The sequence below is a fragment of the Pseudoliparis swirei genome, chromosome 10, assembly GCF_029220125.1.
Source record: "Pseudoliparis swirei isolate HS2019 ecotype Mariana Trench chromosome 10, NWPU_hadal_v1, whole genome shotgun sequence".
NCBI classification, from domain to species: domain Eukaryota; kingdom Metazoa; phylum Chordata; class Actinopteri; order Perciformes; family Liparidae; genus Pseudoliparis; species Pseudoliparis swirei.
The window spans coordinates 6,180,989-6,196,530 of record NC_079397.1 but is presented as its reverse complement, the minus strand read 5'-3'; the positions used below and the strand labels follow the sequence as shown (position 1 = coordinate 6,196,530).

General features: G+C 45.7%; 1 protein-coding gene across 9 annotated transcripts in view; it reads left to right on the top strand.

The window, feature by feature from the left end:
- ppp1r12a (protein phosphatase 1, regulatory subunit 12A) overlaps positions 1–15,542 on the top strand; it is a 47,541-nt gene that overhangs the window by 11,960 nt on the left and 20,039 nt on the right. For all 9 annotated transcript variants that reach the window (XM_056425278.1, XM_056425279.1, XM_056425281.1 and 6 more), the window contains exons 2-4: positions 7,278–7,408; positions 10,108–10,226; positions 15,094–15,253. In XM_056425278.1, coding sequence (XP_056281253.1) covers positions 7,278–7,408; positions 10,108–10,226; positions 15,094–15,253 — 410 coding nt within the window. The remainder of the gene's footprint in view (positions 1–7,277; positions 7,409–10,107; positions 10,227–15,093; positions 15,254–15,542) is intronic.

The following is a 15,542-nucleotide window of genomic DNA, read 5'->3' as shown; positions in this document are numbered from 1 at the left end:
AAGGTTCAGTTGTCCTTCAAAAAACTGTTGACATTGAGGTGTGTGGATTATCCCGAGGAATCTGGACATTGTTTCTGAAAAGACACGTCTCTATTGAGTCGAGTGGCGGTATTCAATGATTGAGCACCACGAACGAAATTCCGTTCACCGCCATTGGCAAATAAAGGCTGGATACCATCAGGGAACATCGGGTAAAACGAGTGTTGAAAGGTAATCTCAGGGCAAAACTCATGCATGCATATTTCACATGTTCAATTCAAGTGGTTGCTGAGGGGTTATTTCACGTCTCTGTACTCCACTTTCCTATAAGACGTCAACAAAATGCACTCGGCAGACTTGTCGTTGTTCTCAGCTGAATTCGCCCGTATGTCAGACAATGAACCGTACTTAAAAAATGTCTTGCTTAATAAAGTAAAGAGCGTAATTAATGCAGCGATAAATCTGACTAAAGCTTCACGTGAAATACTTTGGCCACTCTGGCTGCTTTTAGTTATGTTTGTGCATTTTTTGGGTGGAGATTGTCAGATCTTTTTCTATATTTCTTTATTTTTAAAGTTGATTTGTGGCACTCGGGGGTTCTCATTACATTTCTTACCGCGTGGGCACATGGTTCGGTCGAGAGTGATAGAGTGGTAGAGTGGCCATGCACCATTGTCATTAAATGTCGAATATCTGCCAGCACACGGGGCTTAGCTGGCTGCCTGTGCCACTCTCGGCAGTAAAACCTGCAGGAGCCACAACGGGAGCGTTCTGCAGCTGGAGTTGGCCATCTGAGGGTGCTAAAGGAAGTCAACGAGGGGAGGGGGCTTCAAGTGTCTCCTTGATGTGGAGTGCTGCTAAATTAAGCTCGGAGCGCTCTGCACGATGGCCCAGAAGATAATAAATCTACCCTTTTATACACACCCATACCATGAAGAAGACTTTTATTTTGGAAATGTTGTTTCTGGGGTGTTGGACCTGTCTTGCCTATCTGAAGTCAGCCACTTCACTTCCTGTTGGCATGGAATGAAGCTCATTACCTTCGTTTGTGTGCTGGACGTTGTTGTAAATATAAAGCACGAAGGCAGAAGCTGACAGCATTATGTTGTGATAGGCTTGTTTCAGTATATTTAGGTAAACTGGTGTGGCTTTATCATTATGGCCTGGAGGCAGAGGAACGTTGTATAGATGTTATTCAAATAAAGATGGGTCTATCTAAAAGTAGTTTTAAAGGGGTCCTAAAGTCTCTGCCTGTCTATGGCGATAATGTGATAATGTGATTTGATACCGTTTTTGTTGAATGGCTATCACCACCTTGGTTCTTGTATTTCTGTGAACTATACTGTGTTTTATTGATTTGAATCAGATTAAAAGTAGCAGTGGGATTCCCGTCATCGCTCAATAAATCGTTCTTTTTTCCCCCCCCAAGAAAAGGTCATGAGAATTGCTAAAAGTCACACCTGCAAGTGTTTAAAAAAAAGAAGAAGAAAGATGGCACCTCAAGATGCTCCATTTAACAGAAGTAAAGAGTAGTTTGCTCTTAGTGCTGCCTTTAGGGGCGATCCGAGCAACCCCCGTGTGCTTTAAAATGAAACCCTTTCTTCAATTATTTATGTTTCTTACAAAAGCCTGACAAGGTCTGAACCCATGTTCTCTTTTTGGCTTTGTTGCCACGACAACAGACTGGCCTCCTTTCTTAGGTGCATGTCATGGGTCCATTTCTTATTTTTTTTGTTGGCCTGCTCCTAAAATGGCTTAGCCCATCTTCTTTGGGCACTAGCAGGGAGTAGGGCTGGAATTCATCCATATTCTTTCCGGATTAGACGAGCGAATATGATGGACGGTGTATTGTTTCTGTCCTAATCTTCTCCATATTTATCCCCACTGTGGAAAGGTTAATCTAGAAGTTAATCTCTTGATGGTGTCTATATTCATCCCTGTGCGGGCGCAGTTAGTTTATGAGTGTGTGAAGCCGTATTTATCGCTTTGTCTCTGAATATTTGACCCAAGTGCAGCGCGACTCTTACGCGTCAACATGACTGTCGAGGTATTTGCATTCGTGACTTCTGTTGGACTAAAGAGGTGAGGCCTAGTGGCATGCTGACGAATGTTTGCCAGTTTACAGGCCAGTGTGTGTGTGTGCGTGCTCAAATCTTCTTCTTCTTCAAAAAAAATAGAACATGGTGGGAGCAGTTCTGTATTGTGAAATCCGATGCTAAGCAGCCCGTCACAATCTCAAGGATCAAATGGGCTCCGGCGATGCTTTCTGCGACACTATGAATTCCTGCAATATAAAGTTTAGATGGCCTGTGGTGTTGTGTTTCCGCTTTACAGCATGAAAGTGAATCCAACGGGGGGAGAAAACACAACTCTGAAGTCTGTTGAATGTGACATTTCTCTTTCTAGCCTCAAGGAAAATGTTTTAACGACGCCTACTTTATGTGGATTATGGATTTTCATCAGATTGGACCTTTGACTCCATTCACCACGGTTCAGATTTTTCAACTTCAATTAATCCCGAATTAGAGGCGCTCCACAAAATCCTTATGGATTAAATGTCCGATTCCAGAAGCTTGCCCACACAATGTACAACAAACTCTATATGTGTCCATTGATTAGCTTCGTAGTTCTTCTTCCTGTTGTGTAAACTTCCCAGAAGCCCCAGTTTCCACTAGGGAGGTTATTTTTATCAAAGGGTGCCACGGCCTCCTCCTGCAGTCCCGCCTGACCAACGGACAGCATGCGCATCAAGTGATATCGAACACGCTGCAGCCACAAGGTCTTCAGCCAGTGTTACCGTCTCTTTCTCAAGGCAGCAACCGTGGATTTCTCAGGTCTACTACATGTGTAACTTTGTGACTAAGTATGAATTAAAATCCTCCGTGGGACATGTGAAGCAGACCATGGCATGGTGAAGAATCAACCCAAATAGTTTTTCAAAAAGCCACCATTTTGTATCTGGTACTTCAGTCGTTGTGGTATTCAGGTTTTTCAGGCATTAAGGGTATTTCACATCTTTTACCTGCTCTTCTTTTTATTCCTTCGCATTGCCAGAGAGTCTTTTTAAGATGGTCTTCCCGTCCGTTCTTGTTACCTCAGGAACGTCTGGAAGGCCTTCAACATTCACCTGGACTCGAGGATGAACTGATTTATAATTTGATGGTCAAAACGTTTTGGGGCACAAGCCAATAACTCATTTGCGGGTCATAGCAACGCCTCAGGATGAAATTACGACGCGGTGACCTTTTGTACCGACATGGGTCAGAACCGCAGCTCGACCGGTCGGTTGGCGACGGCACACAACCGCCAGGCTGTAATCCTAGTTTATGCCACGTCGTGCCGTCGATATCGTTGCCTTCGAGCTTTGCGCTCCTCTCCCCCTCTCGCGCACACTGGCCAAACGGGTTTAAATGCTAACATGTCTGCTTGAGCAGTGAGTCATAACACGTCTTAACGTTTCCCTCCGAGCACAGCGCCTACACGCTGATTGTGATTGCGCGAGACACGGGATTAAGTCCACAATGTTGCACACTTAACTAGAGATGCACCGATCAGGTTTTTGGTGCCGATCACCGATCACTGAAATCAGTATCTGCCGATCCGATAATACCGATCACGGTGTCTATTGAATCATTCTATTTATTGTGTAGCATTATTGCCTAGGACTATGAGGAGATACATATATAAAGCAACTCAAACATGAAAGAAATTACCGATTTCTTTAAACATTTAGGACTTTTACTTTGAAAAATGTCCTAATTGATACATTAAAATTGTTTGATTGCTATTGTAGGGGATTTCAGATATGTATGGAACACATCTGCATCATTAATTTCCTGGAACTCTTGGGGAAATCTATTTACAGGACTTTTTTAAACATACAAAAGTCTGACTTATTTTGATAAACTCTTCCTTGGTCCAGTAAAAATGTTTTAATGTTAGCATAATTTAAGCTAAATCTCAGAAACGATCTATAAAGATACAAAATCAGTTCATAGTTTACTTTTATATGTTCGTGTATGATTTGTCGACATCTTATTTTGAAAAACGGATGTTGTTTCACGTGCTTCTTTCCGCTAACTTTGCAAAACCGGATGTTGCCACTTAAATCCTTCCGCTAACTATATCAAAACCCTCAGATCGCTGCATCCCTACACTTAACATCACGTCAATTAATGGCCGGATCCCCCTCCTCTGCCTCCTGTACAGCATCTTGTCTGTGTCGATGACTATGAACCATGCAACCCCATTCAACGTCTTTACGTTAGAAGCTCGAGCCGTGATACTTTCCCCTTTATCCTCTCCCTCCGGCCGCTCCACTACATTATGCGTGCGCCTAACGCCGGCTGTCACTCTGGCACCTGTCAGCCACACACACAATTAGGGGATTACCTTTGTTGGGCTCCGATAGCTGCTGGGAGGAGCCAGCGGAGGAAAGGCTGGTGACGCTGGAGAGGGGAGGGGTCACCTCCACCACGGTGTTTGCCTTAAGGGGCTTGTTTCCATTCTTGGAGAAGGGGAAGACTTTGAAGAGATAATAAGTGTGTGGGGAATGACCGAAGGGGAGGATTGAGATGAGGACACGGGAGGACAGTTTTCAGACGAGAGGCAGAAAGCTGCAAGAATCCATTTATTTTCCCAGTCCTGTGTCAGCAGACAAAAAGAAGGGGAAAGTCGGCGTACACGTAAAAGGTACCTGATCCCCTAATTCCATGCTGACTGATTAAAATGCTATATGTTGGATGTCTCCTGTTAAAAGTTATACTGAACGTGTCGTTAAGATTACAGATGAGCAAAAATATGTCAATCTTGTCAAAGGAGAAAAATGAAAGGCGATGGAATTAAATTTAGGGATCGTACTAAAAGTGTCAGACGGCTCACCCGCACTTACTGATTGATGTTCTAATTCAACAGCCGCCGGCTGACACTCATCTTTGTTTCAAATCCTGAAGGAAGTATAATAAATATCTGGAAGGCAGACTTGGCCACACATGAACCCGACCAACGCTTGGGAAATACACCGTGGCGCTTCCCATGCAGGGTTCGTACGGGCATGGAAAACCTGGAAAAGTCATGGAATTTTAAAATGGTTATTTCCAGGCCTGGAAAAGCCTTGAAAAAAACTTAAATCATAAAAGTTTGGGAAAAGTCATGGCAATGTGTTATAATCACATGTTCATTTACGCCGCGTTTGAAATAATTAATACGTTTAAAAAAAAAAGAAAGACGCTCAAAATATAAGCCGGCGTACGCTCTCAATACGCACAATTTTCAAAAATGTTCATGTTTATACCGAGATTTCAGTTTGGTCATGGAAATTTGGTTTAAAGTCCTGGAAATCCATCGGTCAACATGTGTAAGAACCCTGCCATGACACGATAGGAGAGCTGACTCGATCCTGTTTGGAAGTGTTCGGCGTCGCGTGAGCCACACGGCTGTTTTTGTTGACATTTTCAAATCGCATCTTGGATGTGGGACCACTGGCTGCCATGTGTTGGCACCGGGCAGCCGCAGCATTTGCACCTGATGGTGACCTCCAGCGAGCGAAACCCACAGCGGGGACCTTTCACCAGTGGCGAGAGCGGCAGCCTGCAGCACGTTAAAGTCACCGTCTCCTTCTCATTTAAGCCACTCTGATAATGAGGTCATCTGCACCTGGAGGAACTCTGTGTCTGAGCTCCCACACACAACTAAACCACATCACACACACACACACACACTGTTAGATAAGCTCCGTGAGGCCTTTTCAGGCGCACCTCAGCTGTGGCCATGTACGGCGTTGTAAACGGCCCAAATTTGGACACGGATTCCAGCCAGAAAGTCGTGTGCCCCGAACGTGAGGCCGCCGTGTGTCCATGTGTATCTGTTTCTCTTGTCAACGCTTTTGTTGTCATAGCAACCCTGGGGCCAGAGAGCGAGACAGTCCAGGCACGGTGTTCTAGTCATGGGGGGGGGGGGGAGGCAAAGTTTGATTTCAATATAATAATAATAATAACTTCTTAAGTCTGTACTTCCTAAATGTAAAGTGCTCTCCATGGCTGCTTTTTTTCTTCTTCTCTGTCTCGTTGTTTTGGATTTTGAGAATATATGTGACCTCGTCCGTTTGCTCCATCTCCCTCACTTGTGGCTCGTCCTGGCTGTGTATGAATAACAATATATGCATCTTCAAAATAAATATTAGATCGGCCAGTTGTAGGTCTAATCCAAAATACAATACTGATCTTACAGAAATGTAGATTAGTCTACGCTTCAACAGTCAAGTGCTAATTAAATGCACAACAGGAACACAAAGTCCTCCCACCCCGGTGCAAATTCTGTTTCATAATGTTGGTAAAATCACAACATCGCCCACTTAATTCATCAGCAAATCTTAAAATAGATCCCTCCCACTTGCAGCTGCTATTTATTTCACTAGCTGCACTGAGGATTTTCATAGAATGGTGAAATGACATTATCGATGGTGTGAAAAAAATTTGACACTTTGGTGTGTGTGTGTGTGTGATATGATTTCATTTTGGGAAATCTGAGATGTCCTCTGCCAAAACAGATGTGGCGATCTTTTTCCATCGGCTGTCAGCTGCTGATCGTACCGCCCTCTCCAGCAAGCAATCTTAATGTTTATCCTAAATTACGTTCGAACTGCGACTTAATAGATGTCGTTGTATTCCGATATCCCTCTCCCAGCTAATGACCCGCCTGTTACGGACGTCCTCCTGTCCTTCATTAGAGAATGGCCTCAGGTCTGCCGCTACAGCTCCTCATGATAAACCGTTTTAAATAAAGAGGATGAAGCTTTGTTTTGACTTTTGCTCGACCGAAGATGTGGATCGAGTGAAGCGATCCATCAGCTGCTCACTGTGAAGAAAAGCGTGGCCGTTTTTTTACCGTGGAGGGCTTTGACTCGCCACACGCGTGAGCGACGATTTGGCCGATCTGCGAAGCTCAACACTTCAGTCGAAGCACTCTGTGAAAGTGTCTCTCAAATGAAATCTTATACAAAAAGTATAAGATTTTTGCATAAATGCACAGCGGCTCCATCGGCGGTACGACGTCGTGTGGTATTGCAGGCGCCCCTGCTATGTGCAGGCGTTTTGGGAACGCGCCGGCTGCCAAAATTCCCCAACAATTCGGGTCTCACTGGGCAATGCTCTTTCCATGCGCGCTGCTAACTATAGCACGGGCCATCACACTGACATAAGCTCATATGAATGTGTCTACAGACACACAAGGCAGGTCACACTCCTTGCATCTGACTTACTATCTCTCTCTCTCTCTCTCTCTCTCTCTCTCTCTCTCAGGCATGCATAGACGACAATATTGAAATGGTGACTTTCCTGGTGGAGCATGGAGCCGGCATCAACCAGCCGGACAATGAGGGCTGGATCCCCCTCCACGCCGCAGCCTCCTGCGGATACCTAGACATCGCACAGTGAGTATTCAGAGGCCTCTCAAGAAGCCGGTTTAATCGGTTTCTAAGACGCAGCAGTATCCGTTACATCGGGTTAGATTTCTGCAAACTCATCCCCGCATCCTGTCCTGTATCTTCTCAGAAACGTGTAACTGCAGCACTCTGTGCGCCTTTCCGGTTCAGATTGGGTGAACATGCGTGTGTGCCAAGTACAGTGAGGTTCCTGTGTAAAGGTCAACCCGGTGACATCAAGGCTGACATGGCTAGACTCCAGCTGAGGTCTGCACTGTCCTGTCCCCCCGCCTCCGCAATTAGTAACCGCTGTCTTTATATTGGTGCTAGCAAGAGTGCTCTTCTTCTCGGTACTGCCTCGCTATAATCCTGTTTTAGCTCAATAAATTTAGATTTCTGTCCGATAAGTCTACCGATGCACAGCAGCACTCCAGACTGGCTTTTGCCATCTTCCGTAATGAAACGAACATTGTTTCGACTAATTTAATTTTGAAGTCCTCACCGTGCTCAACGGCTGCCAATTGGCGCACGTTAACCATTTTTAAAAAAAGGGTCGCTTCAGCTCGCGTGCCAGAACGTCCGAATTCATCATTTTCAGTCACGCACAGTCCTCGCCACATTTTGACGGGAGCCGGATCTCATTTGGAGGCTCAGGTGCACCTTTTGTCCGGGTTATGTAATCGAATACGGAGATATCGGGCCACTACATCGGGAATCCAGCTCTAGAGTTGCACTGTAGTATTTTCCTGCCCCTGGTCTTTTTCAGGTAAGCCGACTGCTCACCGCGCACGAGCACCACACAGAGATATTATCTGAGTTGTTTTTTTTAAAACCGACTGAAGGAGCTCAGTTGTGCTCATTGTTCAGCATATTGGGAGTGTGCTGTGACCTGCTTTACTTCTGTGTTACATTACAGCAACCGGCCTACAGGTTTATTCCCATTATTATTGTCTTTTTTCTCCTCTTCTTTTACCAGAAAAGTAACAATTGCTACAGGATGTAAGGAGGTAAACATTGTAGTGGCAAAGCAATGAGTTGCAAGGCGGACTTCTGCGTGGTATTTATGTTGTGATTAAATGATGTATTGGCCTTGCAACAACAAGTAGATATTTAAGCGTTAACTTTTAAAACCCAGCAATGTAGTGTCCAGTAGGCCTCTTGAACACGGCACAACACTGGGCTACTATTGCAGGAAACAAGATGTTTTTTGTCTCCTAATGAATGAAAAGGTCAAGTGGTCGGCCCGATGCGGGTGACTAATGGAGGAATTGTGTCACAGAGAGAAAACTCTGCGAGCTCGTGTGGGTGGCGAGCTCCCTGTTGACAATTCTTAATACCAGCATCCTCATTCCCAGTAACGGGAACTCCAGAGCAGGATTGCATCTCGAAGCCCGCGGTGTCACCGCGGCCGTCTGATGCTCGGGTTTGGTTAAGGATCCCACAGTGGGACGACACGCCACAAAGCCACCGATCCAAGCGGAGCTGACCCGAAATAGGCCGAATAGAAAGTCCAATCAAGGAGATGTAAACCTTTGAAACGTCAGTCAGTTTCCGTTTGGGGGCGAGTCATAAGCAGTGAACCCGTTTCAAGTGGTGTGTTGGTTTAATGAGACGGGCCCGAGTCTCACCGCAGCTTTAACTAGAAGCAGCTGAAGTCAAGATGTTGAATGGGTAGAAAGAGAAAAGTCTTGACTCTCTGCTGGGGGCAGACGGTGATTTAACCCTTTTTATGGCTTTAAGTGTTAAATGTGTATTTTGGTGGTCTGCTGTAAGTCATAGAGGATGTTATGGCTTCACTCCTGGTCTGTAAATGCAGATGCATATGAAACTAGAACGGGCACTTGGTAGAGCGCATACCTTCGCATATCACAAGATTGGGCATTGCATTATGAACATGTTGGCATTAGTTGCATGCCAATTGGATAGAAATTGACCGCTCTATGGTAAAAAGAAGATGTTGACCTTTTCATGACCTTGACCTTTGACCCGATAGATCCCAAAATCGAATCAAATGGTCCCCGGATAATAACCAATCATCCCACTAAATTTCATGCAATTCAAGAAGATGTTGACCTTTTCATGACCTTGACCTTTTACCCGATCGATCCCAAAATCGAATCAAATGGTCCCCGGATAATAACCAATCATCCCACCAAATATCATGCGATTCGGTTTAATACTTTTTTAGTTATGCGAGTAACACGCATACATATAAATAAATACACAGCGATCAAAACATAACCTTCCGCATTTTCAATGTGAAGGTAAATATAGATTTCTGCAAGAGGATCCCCTCATGTACAAGGGATCCAACTTCGTTTAGAGACGACCGATTTGATGCTCATAATCTACTCTCCCCCCCATATTAGAACATTTCTATTGGCTTGGATTTTAAGCAGCAACGATTTTGCAACAGATAATTCCATTTATATATTCAAATTAATCTGATTCACATAACCTGTGTTAAAGTAGGAGATGCAGACTCTGGTGTCGTGTGAACCAGAAGCAACAACGTACAATTCCCGTCCAACTGTTTCCTCATCAGTTGAAGGAAGCGACGGATGCCTCTGCCTCCTTTCCTTTTCACCTAGTCAGGGGAGCGAGTAACTGTTCAGGACAAAGAAACAACCTGACGGGGCAAAAATGTAGAATGATGTTTATATAAATACCTCTTTAGTTCAAACTAAAAGTGTGTGTGTGTGTTGCAGGTATCTCATCGCCCAGGGTGCCAGTGTTGGCGGTGTGAACAGTGAAGGTGAGACGCCTCTGGACATCGCTGAAGAGGAGGCGATGGAGGAGCTCCTTCAGAATGAGATCAACAGACAAGGTACCGTACCAAAGACGCCATGAACTCAATAGACCTCTGGGTCGTCTTTCATAAAAAGTGCGTTGCTTTAACCGTAACATACGATCGCTAATGTGGTCAAACTGTATGCGTTTGTGCACAGTGCTTTCTTTCAGTGGGTTGTATGACGGCGACAGTGACCCAGAGTGGCAAAGATGACCAGTCAATAGTAGAAATCGACTGTAATCATTTAATGCACAAGTATCAAGTGTTGCATTGTGATCAAGCTCAAACGCATCATTAAACGGTCGCGATGTGTTCAGCATGGAGCTGTTAGGGGCCCGATGCATGTCACGCACGGATGAGTATGTTGTCAAATAGAATCTGAGCTCAAGCTCCGCTTGAATACGACTTGCATAATATCGTAAGTCACCCAGCCAGGTTGTGCTCACTCGTGTGATGATTCGAGAAGTCGAGTCGTTCTATTTTGGGCTGAGGCATTCTTGAGAGGATGAAAGGCCCTCCCCTACGGTGAGAGCCCTCGCTCAGACGTGCAAACTGGCCCTGGGCCAGAGGGGTGCTCCTCGGCTCACTCGTAAAGGTCGGCCGGCTTGCCCTTCTCCGCGGCACCATTTTCTTTTGAAAGCACAGCGGTACGTTCTCTCTCTTTTACCGCGGCGTGAAATGCTACATTTTATCGCCACAGCCGTTGATGGTTTACAGTTGAGGTGTGAAAAGCAATGTCTGAACCCGTCCCGTGAGCCCCGTTTAGTGGTGAAGAATAGGCTTGTGCTCGGGGTCAGATGAGGCTGTCACGGCACTATTAGAGTGGACCCAATAGCACGACTCAGTGGTTGGAAACAGGCTGGGTCAAAACCGGGAGATCAGTCGAAGAAGCAAACAAGTCCAAAAAGGGGCGGGGCAGAGAATCAGAGGTCAGGGCAGGCAGGCAGGGTCAGAACAGGCAGGTCAGGAATATACTCTAATAACGCTGGAGAACGTGGCACGAAAACACAAGACAATCTGGCAGAGGACAAGTGGAAGTGAGGGAGCTAAATAGTGAGGGACTAATGAGGGGATGGGCTGCAGGTGAGAAGGGCGTGAGGACCAGGTGAAGGGAATGAGGGACTAACGAGGTGATCAGAGGCAGGTGAGAAGGTGTGAGGACCAGGTGAAGGGAATGAGGGACTAACGAGGTGATCAGAGGCAGGTGAGGGGAGTTGGATTGACGAGATGGTGTGACAGGATGAAAACAACTATTACAAAAAGGAAGGCGTGGAGCTAAACTGTTACAGAGGCACCGTCTCCAGGTAATAGACAGGATAAGGCCACCACTATATCCACGCAGTTTGAAGTGCATTGTGTTTGATGACGAGTATCTAGAAAAACCCCCGCCTTCTGTGAGCTGTCGGCCACGTCACGGTTGTTTTCAAACGAGGTCCAAGTGTTTCTAAAAGCACATGACATCAGTGTTGAGCTCCTTTTCCCTCGTTGCACAACGGCGGCTAGACATACGCCCCGCCGGGCCTCAAACATCTCAGGCGGCGGCGGCTGTCAGCTTTTATTCGCCCGGAACAGAGGAGCTGCCTGGTCCGAAGCATCCGCACAGATCCACCACTAACCAAAATAAACCACACAAATATGCATCTTTATTCACCGTGCTCGTATAATCATAATGTGTACTTATTACCTTCGCATTGAAAATGCGGAAAGTTATGTTTTGATCGCCGTGTATTTATTTGTATGCGTGTTACTCTCATAACTCAAAAAGTATTAAACCGAATCGTATGAAATTTGGTGGGATGATTGGTTATTATCCGGGGACCATTTGTTTAGATTTTGGGATCGATCGGGTCAAAGGTCATGAAAAGGTCAACATCTTCTTTTTACCATAGCGCGGTCAATTTCTATCCAATTGGCATGCAACTAATGCCAAAATGTTCATAATTCAATGCCCAATCATGTGATATGCGAAGGTATGCGCTCTACCGAGTGCCCGTTCTAGTTGCCTATTAAACTGCTTTCGGGATAAAATACTGGAGAGTGCATTTGCGCGGCTCCTCTCGGCCTCGGGGCAGCTGCAGACAATCCGCAGCACAGTTCTCTGGGCGAGAGGCAACATTATGCAACTAGCTGTTGTGTAACAATCCTGTATGATTGTAATGTGATTTTCTCCTCTCAAAGAGATACCAGTCATGAGGTTAAACTTGTTAGCAAGTGGCCATGGTTTCTCCTTGGCAGAGACAACCTCTCGATCCTCTCCTTGACCCTGATTAGGTAAAGTAGCTCCGACGGTAGTTTCCTCTTAGCTTAGCATAAAATCATGAATTGTTATGCACTTTAAAAAAATTATATTTTACAGCCAGTATCCCTTAAGTCTGAGGATCCTGGTGCTTTCTAGATTTCTGTGGATATTAAATGTTGTCTTTACCCCACAATATTGAAGGTATATTGTCCGTCAGGTAAAAGAAGAGGGGAGAACTTTTTTTGGTTCTCTTGTATTTTCTCGTGTGGAAGACGTTCTCTTGCAGAACCTCAACTTTAAACTGCTGCCAACGCTTCCACTCTGCTCCTCTTGTTCTGTAGTTCTACTTAGAGGCCATTAGGCTCGCTGCTTTTTATAGACCCAGTGTAGGCTACGTCCCAAGAGATCACGGGACGTTGGCCTACCTGGCCGGCTCCCATTGCCTTCTTTAACTCGACTGCCTTCCAAGGAAGTGTGGTTTCATTTTCCTCCAGTTGTAGCTTTTCTGTCTATCCTTTTTTTTAAAGTTTGATCTTACATACGTGAAGCATTTTGAAACTAATGTGTTGATGGTGTGATGTCAATCGAGGCTCGGTCACATATGGACATTTCTTGTCAAAAAGCCGGGAAGTCTTTAATTTACATTTCTCAGTCATTTGTACATTAATGTGAAAGTATTGTAATTTTTCAGCTGAGATTGTTTTTGGGGATTTCTGTCACGAAACAATCTGACAATATATTGGCGGGCATTACCGAGTCCCTGCTGCGCTGGCCAGCCAATCAGAGAGAGACACTGGTATGGTCTCCGTCACAGTCTCTTAATTTTAAATGTTTGAAAATTAAACTTTGAATCCAGTCAAACATAAACTCAGACACCGAGTCGTCGTCTTCTTCCCGTTTTGTTTATTTTATACTTCAGCCCACTAATGAGCATGTCTGTCCTGTTTCAAACGAGCCAGACTACTATGATTACAGAGCTAGTTGAGTTAAAGTTAAGCCTGTGTTGCAACTATTGATATTTAAGAGCAAAAGAGTTCACAGCGGGTGTCTTGGTGACTTTGTTGGGGGGGCCGAGCGACCTCTTCCTGCTCAACGGATCCCGGCTCCTCTCCAGCGACGAAGGCTGGACCCGTGTAAAGATTACCTCCGCCTGCACTTCTTGAGCCAAACGTGGAGCAGATGCAGATGTCCTCTTTGATTGGTTTCGTAGCTCGAGGCAACCTAAGAGCTTTCTCGAGTGTCAGGAAATAAGCGATGATGCGTCCTTGGGGGTAGAACAAAAAAAACCTTTAAGATCAGCTGAAGTTTTGGCTCGGACCCCAGAGCAATCCTCGGACCGCTGTTTATGCAGCCGACCGTAGTTAACACTCGGCTGACGAGTCAGCGGCTCATGCAGCGGTGCATTTCAGCCCCGTCTCGTGTTCCAACCCAGTGTCAACACGACAACACGGGCCTGTTGTCACTGCATGCAGCGCGTCGGCATATTGACCCACTTAACTGGACGAGGCTTGGGTTTGTTTATTATCGGCAGACATTATTTCATAGAAGAATTGACAGAACTTTGGCACAAGACTTTTCCCTATTTTTTTTATAAATTTTTTTTTTGCCGAGGCAGAACGACACCCTCTAGTGTTTCATCGAGGTTTTTAAAATGTCATAAAAGCACAAAGGTGCATGGGTTGAATGTTTAAAAGAGACTTCATTGCTAATATTATCGTCTCTATTATCAACCATGTGTAAATAGGCACAAATTCATTTCACAGCTGTGTATTAAAACATAATAATCCATTTTCTCTCCTTATATACCATATATTACAAACACTCCCATACCTTTTATTTATTTTATTTTTTTCACCTGGATGCAAGACACTCATTATAAATACCTCGATGTGACTCTGCCCCGCGCCGCCGGTCTCTGGGTTAAGTGTTCCAGCTGGCAGCTCAAGATTCAAGATTCAAGATGTTTTATTTGTCACATACACACACAGGGTGTGCAGTGAAATGAAAGTGGCAATGCTCAGCAGGAATGTGCAAGGGCAACAAGTACACACTATTTACAAATAAAAAACAACACAATATTTACAGTAAGTGTGTGTGTGTGTGTGTGCCTAAGAGGGGCAGTTGTGTGGGTCTATGTGGGGGTCCTGGTGAGGTCGGAGTTCACAATCCTGATGGCCTGAGGAAAGAAACTCCGTCTCAGTCTCTCTGTTCTTGCAGCGTGACTACGGAGGCGCCTGCCTGACCGCAGCAGCTGAAACAGTCTGTTGTTGGGGTGGTGAGGATCCTTCATGATCCTGCCGGCTCTGGTTCTGCACCTCCTGGTGTACAAGTCCTGCAGGGTGGGGAGTGTAGTTCCAATAGTGCGCTCAGCCGAACGCACTACTCTCTGCAGAGCCTTCCTGTCCTGAGCGGAGCAGTTGCCAAACCAGGCTGTGATGCTTCCTGTCAGGACGCTCTCTACAGCTCCAGAGTAGAAGGACTGAAGGATCCTCTGGGAAACTTTAAATTTCCTCAGCTGCCTGAGGTGGTAGAGGCGCTGCCTTGCCTTTCTCACCAGAGTGTCTGTGTTTGTTGACCATGTCAGATCCTCGGTGATGTTCCTAAGTAGCGGGTAATCCTTTCAATGCCACGTTGACGGTATCGGCCTCCGCCGTCTCTCCCCAGGGGTGGACATCGAGGCCGCCCGGAAGGAGGAGGAGCGGATCATGCTGCGGGACGCCCGGCAGTGGCTCAACAGCGGCCAGATCCAGGACAGCCGGCACGTCAAGTCCGGAGGGACGGCGCTCCACGTCGCCGCCGCGAAAGGCTACGTCGAGGTTTTAAAGTAAGCGGTGGTCTTGAGTTCATAAAACCCCGGTTCGTCTGTGTTTTTTTTCCCTCTCTGTTGGGAAAACGAACAAAGAATTTTAACAACCAACTCATTGTTTGCTCGCTGTCGCACAAAGTTTTTTCAGTGTGCTGCGTTATATAAATACTATTTACCGGCAGCGGGGAGGCGTCGCATCGGGTGTTTTCTGTGCCGAAGCCAAACGTATCTGGGTCTCTGCGTCTCGTCAACGCGTTCTTCCGACATTGTCTTGTTGATACAGAGACGCTGCTCGAGGAAAGGAACC